The sequence below is a fragment of the Diadema antillarum genome, unplaced genomic scaffold (assembly GCF_040938485.1).
Source record: "Diadema antillarum isolate AM-2024a unplaced genomic scaffold, OU_Dant_1.0 scf00000180, whole genome shotgun sequence".
Lineage (NCBI taxonomy): Eukaryota > Metazoa > Echinodermata > Echinoidea > Diadematoida > Diadematidae > Diadema > Diadema antillarum.
Window position 1 is genome coordinate 1,837,071 of NW_027271069.1, and position 18,255 is coordinate 1,855,325.

The 18,255-nt window shown below is 41.8% G+C and overlaps 1 protein-coding gene across 1 annotated transcript in view; it reads right to left on the bottom strand.

The window, feature by feature from the left end:
• The window catches only part of LOC139723013 (phosphatidate phosphatase LPIN2-like), a 49,951-nt gene that overhangs the window by 10,773 nt on the left and 20,923 nt on the right, over positions 1-18,255 (bottom strand). The window contains exons 3-8 of the mRNA XM_071634290.1: positions 16,074-16,166; positions 10,910-11,733; positions 10,166-10,298; positions 8,137-8,196; positions 6,351-6,571; positions 340-576 (exon numbers count right to left, since the gene is read on the bottom strand). Of these exons, the coding sequence (XP_071490391.1) occupies positions 340-576; positions 6,351-6,571; positions 8,137-8,196; positions 10,166-10,298; positions 10,910-11,733; positions 16,074-16,166 (1,568 nt within the window). The remainder of the gene's footprint in view (positions 1-339; positions 577-6,350; positions 6,572-8,136; positions 8,197-10,165; positions 10,299-10,909; positions 11,734-16,073; positions 16,167-18,255) is intronic.

Below are 18,255 nucleotides of genomic sequence, written 5' to 3' on the forward strand. Positions count from 1 at the left end.
CAACTCCTCCTCCTCCTTATCCAACTACTCCTCCCCCTCCAACTACTCCTCCCCCTCCAACTCCTCCTCCCCCTCCAACTCCTCCTCCCCCTCCAACTCCTCCTCCTCCTCTTTCTCCAACAACTCCTCCCCCTCCAACTCTTCCTCCTCCTCCTTCTCCAACAACTCCTCCCCCTCCAACTCCTCCTCCTTCTCCAACAACTCCTCGCCCTCCAACTCCTCCTCCTCCTTCTCCCCGTCCAACTCCTCCTCCTCCTCCTTCTCCTCCCCCTCCTCCACCACCTCCTCCTCCTCCTCCACCTCCAACCTCCTCTTCTTCCTCCATCCTCCCTCTCTTACCTGGCATCCTCCGATCCCTGCCGTATGCAGACCAGGCTGTTGCTGCCGCTGGACTGGTGGAGGTCCGAGGCACTGTAGTGGGAGTCGGCCGTGCTGTGGTGCGACTCGGAGTCGCTGACCACCGGCGTGACCACGGTGTTGGGCGACTGGGGCAGCGAGTTGCCCAGGTCAGACGACTTGTCCTCGTCCTTGGCTTCCTGGATCGCACGGATGCGATTCGGTGGCACTTGGGTGGCACTGCATGGAATAGGAAATGTACGGATGAATCTCAATCTAATGATAGTGACATTTGAATTACAGAGTGGACAATGTAAACTTGAGCTAAAAGTAGTATGTTATTTACCCCTATGCATTTACAGGCTGGGCTGCTTATGTTTGAATGCATTGTATAAAGTCATGATACCTGTAAAAGAGATAAGTGCTCATAGAAGAAAGTAATACTGTAAAAGTGGGAATTTTCGTGGGAGCAACTTTTAACATTTTGCCGGGTAAGATGAATTCTATTGCGTAATACTCGTGAGATATTACGTCAGGAGAGAGCCCGCCATGTGTGCATGCGCAGTAGAACCAATACGTCATCGTGCATGCTGAGATTCGGACGGAGGATTTTATCCCTCCGTTTTTTCTGGCATTTTTCTTCGGATTTTGCCCATCTAGTGAATGTGTTTTGGGGTAAAATTGCTCCAAGACACTAGAACTGTACCCTGCTATTGGGCAGACAAAACAGTTTTCGAGCATCGAAAGCAGTTTCGAGTATCAAATCATGGATTCATCGGTTTCGCCGATCTCGGTGAAAGAGAAATTTCGCGCTGCCGCTCCACGTGAGCCCACGGCAGCTTCACACGCCGCCACGGGCGGACAACCAGCCGCCGCACAGGGGAAGCTCACAGAGCTGTGTGCCCCTACGGCTACACAAGATGGCGGGAAATCGAAACCTGCTCAGCGCACAGCGCAAGTAAAGAAGAGCAAACCTACAAATCCGGCAAAAACCCAGTCATCGACAAGCTCCGATGTGAACACTAGACTGAGTAAATTGGAAGACTTGCTGGAGTCAGTTATTCAGCGATTACCGGCGGAAAATCGTACTGCAAACTCTACAGGAGTATTGCATACGTCTGCAGTTACACCGCAGCCACGGGCTGCACACACTACCGATGATACGTATTCACATACGAGTACACAGCAGCCATACAGTGGCGAGCATTGTGAATACACGGGCGCCGGTATGGGGCAAACGCATTCAATCGCGGATGACGAGGAATGCTACCCAATCATGCCAGACGAAGTTCCACATATTGCGGCGAAGTTCGCAGTGAACGCAGATATCGGGGAACCGATAGAGGAAGAAATTGCTCAGTCAGCTACATATTTGCTCACACATCAACTGGAAAACAAAGCACTAGAGGAGACAGCAGCTAAATATGCTCTGCCCAGTAACTGCCAAGCTATGGATTCCCCAAAAGTGAACCCCTTCATTTGGGACAATCTTCCGACACATACAAAGTCAAGAGACTTGAAACTACAAAAAATTCAGAAATCAATGACAAAGGGCATTAATGCCTTTGTCCGTTCACTTCCATCGGGCAACATCACGGACCCACAACAAGATGCGCTGGCCCTACTTTGCAGTTCTTCTTTTGAGTTGAATTGCTTACGACGTGAGCTAATCAAACCAGACCTAGACTCAAGATGTGCCAGGCTGTGCAAGCCAGAGAATATGGTTGGTACTACCAACAAACTACTGTTTGGCGACAACCTCAGCAAGAAGGTTAAGGACCTTATGGAAGAACAGAAAGTTACGTCAGGGGTGATGAAGGGACAAAGAAAGAGCTACTCAAGCCCACATCCCTACAGGGGATTTAGGCCCTCGCCGGGGTTCGCTAGTGCTACCCACCGAAGCTACAAGGAAGCAGGCTGGTCCAGATCTCGTGCCCCTGCCACTGCGACTCGGCCTTTTTCTGGTACTGGTGACCGGCCTTTTTTAGAGCGGAACCCGAGGCAGTACCGCCAGAGCCAAGCACAAGGCAACAAGAAGCCACTGCCTCCAGCGCCTCACACACAACGGAAACGCTAAGCCTTACAGAGGTGAGAGATGAAATAACTCTAGAAACCCCACATGATTCTCCCAAAGTTGGAGGTCGACTGTATGCCTTTCAGGATAATTGGCGAGCTGTTACATCTGACCCATCTATTTTAGAGGTCATAAATGGTTACAAACTAGAATTTGCGGCCACGTTGCCACCATCCAGAAACAAACCCCCAAGAAGCTACAGGCTTTCTGAAACTGATAGAAGAGCTCTATCTATTGAGATTAATAAACTGTCTGAAAAGGGGGTCATTGAAAAATGCTCCAGAGAAACAGGAGACTTTGTCTCTAATATTTTCTCAAGACCTAAGAAAAATGGAGGTACACGCCTCATACTAGATTTAACAGATCTGAATAAGTATTTACCTTACCAACATTTCAAAATGGAAAATATCCATACTGCCTCACAGCTCTTGTCAAGAAATGCCTACATGGCATCAGTCGACCTCCAGGATGCATATTATGCAGTCCCAATCCACCCATCTCACAGAAAATTCTTCAAATTTATTTGGGAAGGCCAGTATTGGCAATATAAGGCCCTGCCTAATGGCTTGAGCACTGCTCCTCGATTATTCACGAAATTGTTGAAACCTCTCTTGGCAATGTTAAGGCAGCAAGGCCACACTGTGGTTTGTTATCTAGATGATACACTCATTATTGGGGACACAGTAGAACAGACAAAGAACTCTGTTAAAGCAGTCACTCAGGGCTTCGAAAGCCTAGGATTTCTAGTACACCCAGACAAGTCTGTACTACAGCCACAAAAAGTGATCCAATTTTTGGGCTTTATCTTGAACTCGGAAGACATGACTCTTCGATTGCCAGAGGCAAAAATGCATGAAATTAAGATGCTCTGCTCAGAGCTCAGATTAAGCTCGAGCACTACAATTAGGCAAGTTGCCAAAGTGATCGGAAAGCTGGTGGCAGCCTCGCCAGCAGTCCAGTATGGGCCTTTGTTTTATAGGGCCACAGAGAAAGAGAAAGTTGTTGCCTTAAGATTGCACAGAGGTCACTTTGACAGGAGAATGTCGTTATCACATGAATCTAAACAAGAACTCAATTGGTGGGTTTCCAATGTCCAGTCGGCATTCATGCCACTAAGAAGACCCAATCCGTCTGTTGAAATTCGTACAGACGCAAGTGGTAGTGGTTGGGGTGCCACTGACCTACACAATTCCACAGGGGGTAGGTGGAATGAAGAAGAGTTAAGATATGTCAAAGACAGTAAGATAAATTATCTTGAACTACTAGCCGTAAAATTTGGGCTGCAATCACTATGTAGTAGAGCTAACGATGAGCACATTCTCATCCGCACGGATAACACCACTGCAGTTTCCTACATAAACAACATGGGAGGAATGAAATCAGTGGAATGTAATAACATTACGAGAGACATTTGGATGTGGTGTATTGATCACAATGTGTGGATAACGGCATCACATTTACCAGGCAAACTAAACGAAGAAGCAGATCGCTTGTCTAGAAAGTTTGATGACAGGACAGAATGGATGCTTGACAGGGACATTTTTCAATCCATCACTGCTAGATTTGGAGAACCTGAAATTGATTTATTCGCATCTAGACTGAATAAGCAAGTACAGAATTATGTTTCATGGTTACCTGACCCAGAAGCAGTGTCAGTCGATGCATTCACTCTCAATTGGAATGGATTGAAATTCTACGCATTTCCCCCATTTTGTCTGATTGCAAAATGCCTGCAAAAAATAAGGGAGGATAATGCAGATGGAATAATCATTGTACCCAACTGGCCCAGTCAAGCATGGTTTCCCCTCTTGCGAGAAATGACAATTGGGAAACCTATGTTGCTTCACAGGAGCAAGACACTCCTAACACTCCCAAATTTGAACACACCACATCCCTTACATGCAACTCTTGATCTTATTTGTTGCAGGCTATGTGCACACCACTAGAGCACCAAGGAATTTCGAGGGACATCATTAACATCATGGCTGCTTCTTGGAGAGATTCCACCAAGGCGCAATACAATATCTACATTAAAAATGGTACCAGTTTTGCCGTGAGAACAATATCGACTGCTACTATGCAGATGTTACGGATGTCCTCAAATTCCTCAGTAAACTCTATCATGTGGAACATGCAGCTTACAGCACCATAAACCAAGCTCGCAGTGCTTTATCATCTTTCTTGACACTAACTGACGCTTCGTGTACAGTTGGTACACATCCCTTAGTCTGTCGGTTCCTGAAAGGAGTTTTTCACCTACGGACTCCCTTGCCCAGATACAAAGAAATCTGGGATGTTGGTCCTGTTTTTAGATTGTTGCGTATTATGTCACCAGCAAAGTCGCTGTCTCTGAAGAAATTAACATTAAAACTGTGCATGATCATTGCTTTGACTTCAGCGCAAAGGATTCAGTCTCTGAAATTCATGGATCTTGATCATTTACAATTGAGAAACAGTTCAATTACTTTTCACTTTGAAAAACTGATCAAACAGAACCGACCAGGGAATGTTGGGTTTTCGGTTACCCTGGAATCTTATCCTCCAGACAGACGCCTGTGCGTAGTAAGGTACCTCAGAGAGTATATCGAGAGAACAAGTATGCTCAGGGGGGATGAACGACAGCTATTCATCAGCTACAAGAAACCCCACAAAAGGGTATCATCACAAACTATTGCTCGTTGGCTGAAGGAAGTGCTTACATCAGCAGGTATCAACACTGATAAGTACAAAGCGCATAGCACTCGAGCAGCATCAACTTCAGCCGCGACCAGGGGTGATGTACCAGTGACTGCAGTACTTGAACAGGCCGGATGGTCAAACGAACGAACGTTTCGACGTTTCTACAATAAGCCAAAAGACGCCAAAATGAGCTTTTCGCAGGCTGTCACTCGTGTAGCAGAATACTAATGACCTCTTGGTAGGTGCTTCAGTTATTCACATAACTTATGTTATGTCTGGGGGAAAAATGTATCGTCACAGGCTTTAAAGTCTCCTGACGTAATATCTCACGAGTATTACGCAATAGAATAGAAAGATTAAATGAGAACTTACCTGTTCGAAGCTTTAATCTCGATTCTATTAAGTAATAGGAGGGTGATATTACGTCCCCTCCACACCCACCCTGCGGTTCTAACAGGAGTGTAAGTCGGCATTGTTTCGAACAGGATTGCAAGTTCCCGTTATCTTTCATCTAGTGACAATCCATTTTTCACTCTTCGAAAATTGGTTCTACTGCGCATGCACACATGGCGGGCTCTCTCCTGACGTAATATCACCCTCCTATTACTTAATAGAATCGAGATTAAAGCTTCGAACAGGTAAGTTCTCATTTAATCTTTCTATTTCACTTGACTTTTAGCAAGATTACAGCAGCTTCTTCGCAACATTTTTTTTTTTTTTACTTCCGTGGAATCAAAATGGCAAATATCGTATGCGCTAAACATTCGGGGACTCTAAATTTTCATGAATCGTGACTTCCTAACTACTTCACGAGTAGTTAAACTCACGATCGTGGAGTACTGTACTGAACGGAGAATGTATATGTGTGTGTCTCATTCATATCGGGATCTGAGTCATTATTTTTGTGTGTCTTTAATCTTGCAAATGGCACCTGACTCGCAAAATTCATGAAAATAAAAACCTTACGAAATATTCGGCATAAATAGTAGTGTTAGATACAATGTATAACAATCAAAACTAGCTATTTGCTAACGAATTTGATTGCAACTGTTTACGAACCCTGACAAGATCCAACATTTTGATAAAATGGGCTACGTTTGCAAACATTCGCTGCTCAGTGAGACACCCCCCCCCCTCCCCCTTAACCGGTTGAGGACGAGCTGATTTTCCTACAACACACATTCCCCATAGACACTGCCCGAGTATACTCGGGACCACGTCCTCAATGGGTTAAACAGAATAGTTAGTTGTTGTACCATACCTGTCTGGGAAGTACAGGGCGTAAACCTCGGGGTCTATCTCCTCCGAGGCCAGGTCCTGCAGGTACATCCCACCACCATCTTTGGGGTCCTGTTCCTTCTTGCTCCAGATCTTACTCCAGATGGACTTCCTCTCCTCCCCCTTGATGCCCCCCTGGGAGGGGGACGGGGAGGAGGAGGTGGAGGCGAGGGGATCCAGGTCACGTTTGCTCTCGGCAGGCTGCTGCTTTTACAGACAAGGAGGCAAGCAAATACAAATCAGTCAGCGATGGTTTTGAGATGATCTCTATCGCAGTAATATCTTTCTCTCTGTCACCTCCAGTTCATGGAGCATATATTAATCATGCACGGTTTAAGATGATCTGTATCACAGCTATATCTTTCTCTCTCTCTCTCTCTCTCACACCCCAGTTTATGGGGCATATAAATATGCTAATCATGCACGGCTTGCAATAGATCATATCTTAAATGTATCGTGCTTGTGATATCTTTGGAACTCTTGACCGAATAACGAAACTCAACATATGGTGCTCACAAGCTTGTGGAATTTGGCACTGATTCAAATTGCAGAGAATCCGACAAGAAAATGGAAATGACAGTTTCAAAACAAATACAATTGTCACATTGAGAATGAGAAAGTTCTGGAATTGCAAGGTTTCACCATATTTCCTTTAGGGTAACTCTGGTCACAATTAAACACATAATATTAGAAGAAACTGAGATATCATCATCTCCCAACATTCTCAATGGTTTATTTTATGAAAATATATTGCAAAAGTCATTTTTTGGTTGATGATTTATCTAGTACATGAACAACACATTTCTTCTGAAAGACATTGCTGCCAGATGTGTTTTGATTGCAAATTATATACAAAATTTACTCAAAATAAGATTATGGCATTGTTTTGGGTGTGCAATTTTTTTCTTCTTTTTATTTTTGGTGCAGTACATACAATGCGTGTATACACAGGAGTAGATTGCGTTTAATAATCAATGTTTTTGTGCCAACATTTTACAATCATGCAAATACACGAAATGTAATATGTGCGTCCCCTTTGAGAATGATGACAGTGTGCATAGAATCCACAACTTGTAAATTTGCTGAATAATTTACCACGTAAAATGCATGCCATGGATGATAATACAGCAATATTTACAATACAGAGAGTCAAAATAAAGTCAGACTACGAAGAAACATTTTTTATATTGTCTTTCATGTGAGCAGTACAGATTAAAAGAAACAACACAAATCAATAAAAACTTAATCCAATTAAGCAACAAATCCTTGCAAGCAATTGCAATGCAGTATTTGGCTGGAGGAAAAAAAAAAGTGAAACAAAATAAAGTCAGGCAATAAATATAAAATCATAAGGCAAGCAAGCATCTGCATTTTCTATAAAACAAACAAACTAAAACAAGCATTCAAAACAAAAACAAACAGATTCATTCACTGCAACATTTCAAATATGTAAAAAAAAAAATCATAAAAATCATAAAAATTAAAAGAGAAAACTATATGCTAGAAGAGCAAAGGATTCTCTGCATGAAATGCTATGTACACTGCTTCCATTCGAACAAAAGCTCAAACAAATACGAACATACCCAAACTGAAAAAATTCAAGCTGATATACAACAAGGCAACCTCAAAATCATTAAGCAACTGGGACAGGGCAAACTCATTTCCATATGGGTGGAAATATCAAACTGAGGTACAGGCAACGGCTTTGTTGCGATACAAGGAGGAACGCAGACAGAGAGGGGTTCTGCGGCAAAAAAAAATAAAGGTACCTTAGATGTGCTTTCGGCTGATGAGATCTGTATGCTAATGGTGGGCTGTGAGATTCTTCGCTACGATGGAGGAATGGGATAATCATCAACACACGTTACGCAGTGCCACATGTCAAATTGTCTGGAGGAGACATCTGAGTTTATATCTCTCTCTCTTTCTCTCACAAACATACACACGCACTCCATCTCTCTCTCACTCGCACACACACATACACACTACGTGTATCTCTCTCTCTCTCTCTCTCTCTCTTTCTTGCTGCCTCCGTCATTGCCATCTCAAACTAGCTTGCCCTATACTATGTACCTCATCATCAGGGATGCCAACTTTAAAATAGCATTTCAGTTTTTTCTCATGAACGAAAAGGTGCATTTTAGGTGGGGAAAAAAAAAATGTATTTGCTGCAATGGACATGCTGCAGTAACACAATTTGGGAAAAAGAAGAATTTTCCACAAAAACTGCAGTATTCTTGTCATAAAAGGGCACAAAATACTGAAAAAAGGGAAAGAGTTGGCATCTCTTCATCATACATCATCTATACAATGTCATATCATTTGAGCATACTTAATGTATGAAATAAGCAGTAATAGCAGCATATTTGTTAGTATTTAATAGCAGCTTTAGAGAGTTTTGGTGTGAACATATGATTCATCTCAAGAATGCTACAAGTGGTCAGGCTTGCATGTGCCATATAAATGATAATGCCCAAATTCATTCAAAAGCCTAGGTACATACACTGATATTCTTAAAATATAACATGTTTACTACACATGTTATAGTTTTCAGCACTCAATTTGTCATTACTATTTTTGAGATTTTGAGTACGCTTGATGAAACAAATGGGGGCATTTACCTTTCAGTGAGATTCATGCAGGTAGAATTGGAATTTTGGTTTCAGCAATCTGCTGGTACAACCCAAATCATTACTTCATTGCGTGTGCTATTTTCTTTACTAACTGCAGAGGATAAATGTGCTATGGATAACCTAAAATGTATGTTAGTAAAAATTGAATGGATTAATACCAAACTGTATCATGCAGGCCCATTATACATATTTCTTGTACTGTGCTTTTTGCAATGGTATGATTAAGGGCAGACTTAGGGCAAACTCTTACAAGAAGATGTACTTGTGCAGAAAAATATTCCCCTTACAAACCAAAAGCACACATCATACCATACCCCTCCAAAACACACACACATACACACAATATGAACCTGAACATACACATACCAAACATTCCCACTCACAAAAGTGCAAACAATTCATTCTGTGGCCCTTTCAATTTAAAAAGATGGAAAAAATTAAAACAAGAAAACAACAATGACATCTACCTATAGGATTCTACAATATTTCAAGTATCTTTACAAAAAAAAAAAAAACAAACACATGGTTTATGATCTTAAGTGATCAATGTAACATCATCCATCAAGAGAATACGGATTTATGCGTAACAGCAAAAAATTGTGGAAAATTGAGCAAAGAAAATGGGATTCCATTTTCCAAATGGAATCCCATTTTCTTTGCTCAATTTTCCACTAATAAATAATATTCATTTCTGGTCAGTTTTTCTGTTTGCACTTTTTAGCTTTGAGTGAGCTCTGTATTTTATGCACTTTTTTGAAGAGACAGCAGTTGCCATATTAGACTGACTCGCTTAAAATCCCAATCAAAGAAACTTTCAGGCTGAGAATAGTGAGGAATGGCACACTATTTTTTTTTAATATCCTTGAATGAAAAGAAGTAACAGCAAAAAATTATCTTGGTTGAACAACAATAATAACAAAATTACACTTCGAAGCGTAATCCATCTTTCTGAATCAAGAATGGCATATTGTGACCTCTAAGCATCACTAGTCAATAAGGATGATTGTTCTTTTTTTGACTTACAAGAAACCATCACCAGTTTCACTGTTATGCAATCGAGAGCTACTACACCTAAGTGTGACAGTCCTCACAAACATCCCTTGGATTCAAACTGGGAGGGAGGGCTCCCACTGCAAAAATACTTCAGACTGGGACTGAGACTAACCTCGGGCAGTTCGCCCCAGTTCCACTCGATCTTGTCGGCCCCTGCAGCCTTGTTGGCCCTCCTCAGGCTGGTCTGCCTCTGGTGGTCCGCCTCCGTGTCACTCTTGGGTGTGGACGGGCGAGTGGCCTGGGGGCTGTAGTATTATCATGCGAGGGTGGAAATGGGATAAGGGGAAGGTGGACAAATCTTTTAACAAGAAAGATCTAACAATCAAATTCTCCATGGAAAATATATTCACTTAATACTGACAACTGACTTTGCTGTTTGTACTATGGATTAAAGACAAAAATCACTTCAATTAATTTTGCTCCTCCAGTCAAAACAAGGCAAAAATTGACAATCCTGACTTTTGGCTTTCAACGCACCCTTTTACTTCTTTTATTTGAAACAATATGATACAAAGTTGGTGAAAAATACATTTTATCTTTCCTCTTGGCTTCTTGGATATTCCAGTCCCTTTCTTGTCTGTTTCATTTGAAATTTCTATGTGAAATAAAGCTGTACGAATAAGGATTTCTACATTATTTGCATCTGATACGAAGCAACCTGAAAAATCTATTGAACAAAGACATTTACCAAGAAGACAGAAGTGCATATTTTTCCCCCTGAGCTTGGAATCTTGATGTCCAAAGCCAGATAAGAAAGACATACATCATATGCCACGAAATATTGGTTGTTGTGCCCACAACGCAAAATACTGGTTTTAAGATTTTGTGTCTAATTAAACAATAGTTCTGTCCTCACCTCACCAGCGGGGTATAATCCCCGTCGGAGAAAACGTGGAAAGGTCTGTGAGTTGGTTTCCCAAGTTCTGACCACTGCTCTCGGCTGTCGTCCTCGGTCCCTAGCAAGCTGACCGGTCGGTTCATGTGGCTACTCCCCTCCTCCTCCTCCTCCTCCTCTGTGCGTCCCCCGTCCGCATCGATCTCATTCACATCGTCGATGGGGAAGATGCCCTCCAGCTCTTCATCGGAGTGCTGGGACGACGACGTGCTCGATTCCGACATGGACGCGATGCGCCGGACGCTCATGTTCTGCGGCAACGACTTCTCCGACTTGCTCGTGCCGGCCTTGCCGCTCTTCCGCCGCCTCCTCTTGGAGCGCAGCCGGCTCCGCGAGCTGCTCCCCCTCACCGTCTCATCGATGGAGATGGCGCTGGTGCCCTGGGAGGTGCTGGGACCAGGGCTGGCCCGGTGCTCAGAGATGTGTGAGGAGTCCTCCTCCTGGCTAGAGCCTGCCTCAACATCCTTAAGAGTCTTCAGGGTGTTTTTGGTCTTAGTGAGCTTCTTCTCCTTAGCCTTTCCTCCTTGGTTCTCCAGACTAATGTCGGCCAGCTTCTCCTCAACTGACTGCATGTCAACTGTCACATCCTGGGGGCGCGGTGGGGCGACGCCCTTCCGCAGGTTGGCAGAGCTGATGGTCTTATCGTAGCTCTCCGACTCGCGGCTGCTCTCCGTCTCGGAGCGCGAGTGCCGCGACTGCTTCCCATGCAGCTCATTCATCCCTTCCTCAAAGAGGTGGTTGACAGATGGGATTGGAGACGTGGCAAGATGCTCTGGAACAACATCCTAATGGGAGAATCAAAGAGATAAACACAAAAAGGAAACAAAGTTTAATATAAATCATGGTATTGCACTGCCAAATCAAACATTAACCCGTTGAGGATGAGTCCCGAGTATACTTGGGCAGGTGTCTATGGGAAATGCATGCTGTAGCAAAATCAAACTGTCCTGAACAGATTAATTTCATGTAACCCTATGACAACCATATTTTCCTGCACTGTATAGCAAGTAATGAACAATTATTCAAAATTAACTACTCAAGCACTACACTTTCTACAGAGCTGAACCTGTTGGGAATGAGCTGAATAATGCACTATCATCACCTCAGCCTGGAAGTAAAGCATACTTGCTGGCAAAGGAAGTTATACAGCTGGGTCTCCTGAAAAACATTTTATTAAAAGGTTTTCCTGATACCCAGTGAACTCTCAAATAGCTTACAAGTAATCACTATTCTACTGTCATCACAGTATTAACATCTCTTACTATGTCACAAGAGCTTGTCATGTTGAATACTTTCATAGCTTAAGCAGCAAAGATTCCGGGTCAATGTTACTCGCACTCTTCACCTTGCTTGTGAAAATCGCAATGCCATCCCACATGCACTAGAGTCATCATTTGCATACTGAACATTTGTACATATTTGCACTTAAAAGTTTAAACCATAACATCATCTAAAAATGGATCCTTTTTTGTTATATATTTTGTTTTATATCCCCCTCTTCCCACCCAAGACAAATGCAACACATATTATATATTTCTCATTTTTTCTCTGCATTTTCAGCAGTTGGAAAAGTGGGTGAGAGGCACATTCACTCATTGAAGGCTAGTCCCCAAGTACACTCGGGCAGGTGTCTATGGGAAATGTGTCTTATAGCACAACCAGCCCGCCCTCAACGGGGTAGAATTGCTAGTGGCTGGGCTGATACAGCATCTGGGCCGTTGACAAACTAGAGTGAGGTTTACAGTAATTCCTGGACCAGAAGGACGAAGGCCATGGATTACAGGCAGCCTACGGAGGCTTTGGGTCTACCCTGAACTGTCATTTCACAAGTCATGGCTTAGATAGGAGCCTTGTTTGCAGAGTTGACAAGCCTTTTCCTTTTATATGTAGCATGTCTACAGAGGATGTGTGCATTTAGTTACTTATTATGTGATTAATGACCTGATAACACACTGCATACATTGTTCTGCATTAGTTGTCTTGTGGTGTTTGTGTATGGTGTCTAACTGTACTTCATGTGTGTTTTGTTGTTGTTGTTCTTGAAAAGTGTTTTCATGTTTTTAGAAACTGATGAGACAATCCTTGTGAAATGTGTCCAAAAGGTTGATAGTTCAAACAGGTAGGACCAATGTGTTGAGGAACAAATTTGCATGAATACAGGTTGTGTACACAGCATGAACATATCTGTATACCTAGATGAGCTAGAGCGGTCAACATAATCTGTACATGTTTTAATAAGAAAGTCATATAATATGGCATTCCACGGTCCCCTTGAAATGGAAAATATGACATATATCTCGAAAACATAAATTCCCTTGATTTTATTTGTTTGCCTGTTTTTGTTTAATCTTGTTTGTATGTATGTTTGTTTTTGCAGCTGAAGTTTTGCATACTTTCTCTTGACGCTGTGGTCCCTCATGGGACAAAATAACTCTGTGTATGAGAACCATGCAATGATGTTCCCTGGACTTTGCACCAGCACAGCCATAACATTGTGCACCATGACCCTGAATACTGAGTCACATGCACTGTGATTCAAGTTTTCTGAGATTGTGAAAGTTCCATGTTGGGGGATCTTCGCTGGTAATTGCGACAGCAGAGGAAATGATCCAGTCTCTTCGTCACGAGTTTCGACATTCTCTCACCCCCCGCTGCGGTCTCGTACACAGCCAACGGCACATCCTGCCTGGTTTTTCCTGTTCTCGATGCGACCACAGTGGTGCAAGTTCATAGCAAGCCAAGTCCCCCTTCAAGGCTACCCTACAATTTGACAAACCCTTCTGTCCACTACTGGCCTTACATTGGTGTCAGAGTGAGGAACAACCTATTCTTTAATTTCAGTATGAACTGGGCTTTACAAGTTTTGTGAAAGAGAAATTATCTACAAGACACTGAAGTCTCTGTGGAATATGTGTGTGTTTATTTTGTTTTGTTTTGTTTTGTTTTGTTTTGTCAGACTTGGCTTAAAGATGGCAGTTCTGTCACATGCTAATTCATAAAATAAATTTGAACTGCTCACTGCCTGATTATCAATAAATCATCATCACACCACATAAGCCACATGTTAATACCATACAGCAATGTCATACGCTAGTTTTGTCTAATACCAAATGACAACCATAATTCTGCTGTAATCTTTGTCCATGACTATATACATAAGGACAAAAAAAAAATAAACAAATTTTACAAGTCAAAAGAATGAAACCAAACTATGTAAAAAGTTTGTCTTGCTCATAAGAATGCCAAAATGAAAAAAAAAAAAAACACAGAAAAAAGACATCTCATACATGTTGTTAGTATACTTTTTTCTGGTCCTCTTTCAATTTTCTTTTTTTCTTTTTTTTGTCTGTCTCTGTTTCTGTCTCTCTCTCTTTAGTCCAATGGAATGAGACAGAACTTGGGACGAAAATTTTGATCAAATTGTTAAATAATCTCCCACAACTTTTGCCTTGCAATGCCCAGAGACATTTTTGTTAACAGGAAGTAAGCAACATCAAGGAAGGTAGACCAATTAAAAGGTGACCTTCATTTTAACTTTCCTATCATTAATTCATGCTATTAACTATTTGCTAATGAAGGACTCCCATACACGGAACTGACTGCCATTTACGGAGAACTGCTGTATCATGGCAACTTCCCTTTAGAAAAGCCCAGCCCAGATTTCCTTGAGTATTCAGCTCATTAAAACAGCCAGTTCTCTGTATTCAAGATACTCTATTAGAATTAGTGTGCTTTGAGTTTGTTGGATGCTCATCCAACCCTACTCCCAACACACCACTGGCAAATACCTATACATATACACTACTTTCAAGTTCAACGGAAGCTGAAATGAAATAGATACAGTAGAGTTTGTTTTGGTATCTTCATTCTGTTGTTGTTTTCTGCCTCTTTTCATTTATACTACACCAGGATATATATGCATGAAAGAAGGGCATCTATTCCCTAGTTACAGGATTCCGGCTCTTGGCACTAAGCCAACCACCAAGCGTGACTTCCTATCTAACTGTCACAGTGGCTTCATATGAATAGAAGGGTCTTTGCTTCAGTTGACGGCATCAAACGGAACAATCACCTCCTGTCAGGCATAATATTACACACATCCTCGATACTCCCCCCCCCCCCCCTTTAAATTCGGTATGCTGTCCATACTCACAGTATACTTCCTATCTGCACTTAGGTGACGAGGACATTGTTATCACAACAATGACACATATACCCTGCGTATTCATACTGACCTGTTTGTTGTTTTTAACTCACCTCATTACCTCTGTAACACATTTTTCTGTGATCTCACCTCACAATCTCCTTTCCTCTCCCTCTCCCCTCTCCCTCTCGCCCCCCCCCCCCCCTCCCCTTCCCCCTTCCCCCCTCCCCCCTATATCTCCAGCCAAAGATAATTTGCTGAATGCCCAGCACAACAACCCTCCGGCTTGCGGGCTCGAAAAATCACAAAAACGATCGTTGCATCATATGAAGGAGCCTTCAAAACTCTGTCAAACTATGTCACGGACAAAACTTCAATTTTGTGGTGAAGTTTCATGCTATGGCCTTCTGCCGAGCATGTAACAATATGCTCTAGTGATATCTATCCATATATGATTTTTGTTTGCGCGTTACAAAAACTCAACATACAATACAAAGTGAAGACAGCGGGTGAACGCATAAAAATAGAACTTCCTCATTAATTTCATGCCACAGCTGTTATTGTAACCTATCATGGTCATTGTCGCACTCATATCATGCCGTTAATGATGGTCAACGTATCCTTTCACGCTCTTCGCATGTATTTCACTTTTTTCCTTCCCTTTGAATTACCCTCCCCGCTGTGTCATCAGATTACAAGTCACAGTATTTATAACGAGGTCATCCCACAAGACAGCTCATTATGCTGTTTTCTGTTTCCTCTTAAAGGTCATTTCCCTGAAAACGACTAGTACAGACCCATTAACATTGAACAAAAAAAAAAAGAAGCTATTTGTGGTCACATATTTTCTGCACTCTATATTTACTAGGGCTAGATCACAGATACTTTGGTAATTCAACATAGCACCAAGAGTGGAGGGAGATGTTAGGGCTCAGGTTGCCCATCAAGAGTGGACATTGGGCAGTGGCCGTCAGTAATTACCTCTTCCTCTAGTTCCTCTACAAAGAAGGCCTCTCCGCTCTCCCCTAGCTTCATGAACAGGTCGACCGGCTCCCCATTGATCTGGATGTCGACCTGGAGGGAAGAAATCATTGCATTTGTATTTAATCATCTCTACACATCCACATATCCATCAACATTTCAAAGATAATGCTCTAATCTTCACTAGGTAGTGGGTTTATGTTGTCTTTCTTTGTATCATGTAGTGTTATTATCAGCATCATCTTTTTGCCGCATCATCATTATTACGATCACTACAATCAATACTATTTATCAACTATCACTATTGTCGTTGCCATAGTCTGTCATCAACATCATCACTCCTTCTACTTTGTAAATGTGACGCTGCATCAGGGCAAATCCTGAAAAAGCGGATTATAAGCTTTAAAATGATGTATAACTCAATTCAAATGGACTCTGCTAACCTATCCAAATACTGGAAAGAAAGCACACACTTTGGAAAAGTTTGTTGGCCCTACTACAAGAAAAGAGACTCTGAAGTACAGGGTTTATTCATAATGATTCAAGTGCTTCATCATATACCAAGCTGCGCTCTACGCAATGAATGGGACAAACAAAAAAAAACAAAAAAACAGGAAGTAAAACTCCATAACAACATTGAGGGGATCAGCAGATTAGGTTGAAATTGAGCATGCTCTATTTATACGTTTTATCTACAACTGATACCAATTTTCAAAGCAGTGGCGTCATTCTTTCAAAAGTTATTAGAGTATTCACATAAAACCGGGGTGTGTGACTTTTTGTTGGTTTTGTGATGCACAGTCACAAATGGTCATATATTGAAAAAAGAGATAATCATTGAGAGTTGCATCAAGTGTTGCAAGAGTTTGTGGGGAAACACCATTGTTTGCTATTACAGGTCTCATTTGACAGATATCTTTGAGAAAAGAAATAAAAATAGCCAGCACACCTCAAAATGAAAGGAAATGATGCGCAAGAACCGATATTTGAAAGCAGATGGTGACAGGAAGCAACCAGAACAATGTAGGGATAAGACCTTATAATACAGCAACAGAGTTGACTGCGTGACATCATAATCATGGCAATAAACATGACCTAGTAGAGTTTGGCGAAACAACGGCAGAAAGCCACAGCAGTGAGAAAGTGATATCTTCTGATTTAATGCACAAAAGACTAGAAATGTCGCTATGGCGACTGGTATGCCTCCGCCATAATGCATGATTCTCCTAATAGGTCTAGATAGTCCATGTGGACAATGTGTGATTACATTTTCACAAAACTGGCAAAATATTGAAATGACAAGTTTGTCAGAAATGTGTTAAATGTTCACCTTCCTTGAACTTGGTTTAATTGGATGAATAGGAGAGCATGTATTTGGGGATTTAAGGACTTTAACTTGACTTTGACCCATTCATACATTTATGCATTGACTAATTTTCATGGTACCGGTATGGAGAAAAAGTGCAATTTCTGTACTGAATAGTAAATTGTTACCATGTTCATCTGGCCTTAGACCCTAAAATTCATAAGATAATCACTTTCAGGTAGAACATGCATAGATATGCAGTAGGTTTCACGATAAATTGAGCCACTTCCGAGATATGGAGGAAAAAGTTAGTTCAGCACTTTCACTTGATCTTTGACCTTTTGACCTTTGAGGCAATAAAAAAAGAAAAAGAAAAAAAACTCTCCAGAGAATTTCTATTAGGTTACACATGCATACACCAAGTGTAAAAAAAAAAAATACTAATCCTGCTGGCATTGCATGAACATGAGGGAAATAGTAAAATTTTGAAGTGTTGCACTTGACCTTTGACCCCTGACCTTTGACCCCATGAACCCTACATTCTCTAGATAATCACTGCCAGTCAGTACATGTATATATACTATGTTCCATGAAGATACCTTGAACAATTTTCCAATTTACAGAGAAAAAAAAGAAGTTTTAATACTTTTACTCGACCTTTTGACCTTTGACCTTTGACCTCATGACCCAAACTTTCACCAGAGAATCTAAATTGGGTAATACATGTATACACTAAGTTTCAAGAAAATATCTTCTGGCATTGCATAGATATGGTGGAAATAGTGAAATTTTATGTATTTGACCTTGACCTTTTGACCTTTGACCTTGAGCACATGCACCCAAAAGTTGATAGGCACAACTTCACCCCCTAATACA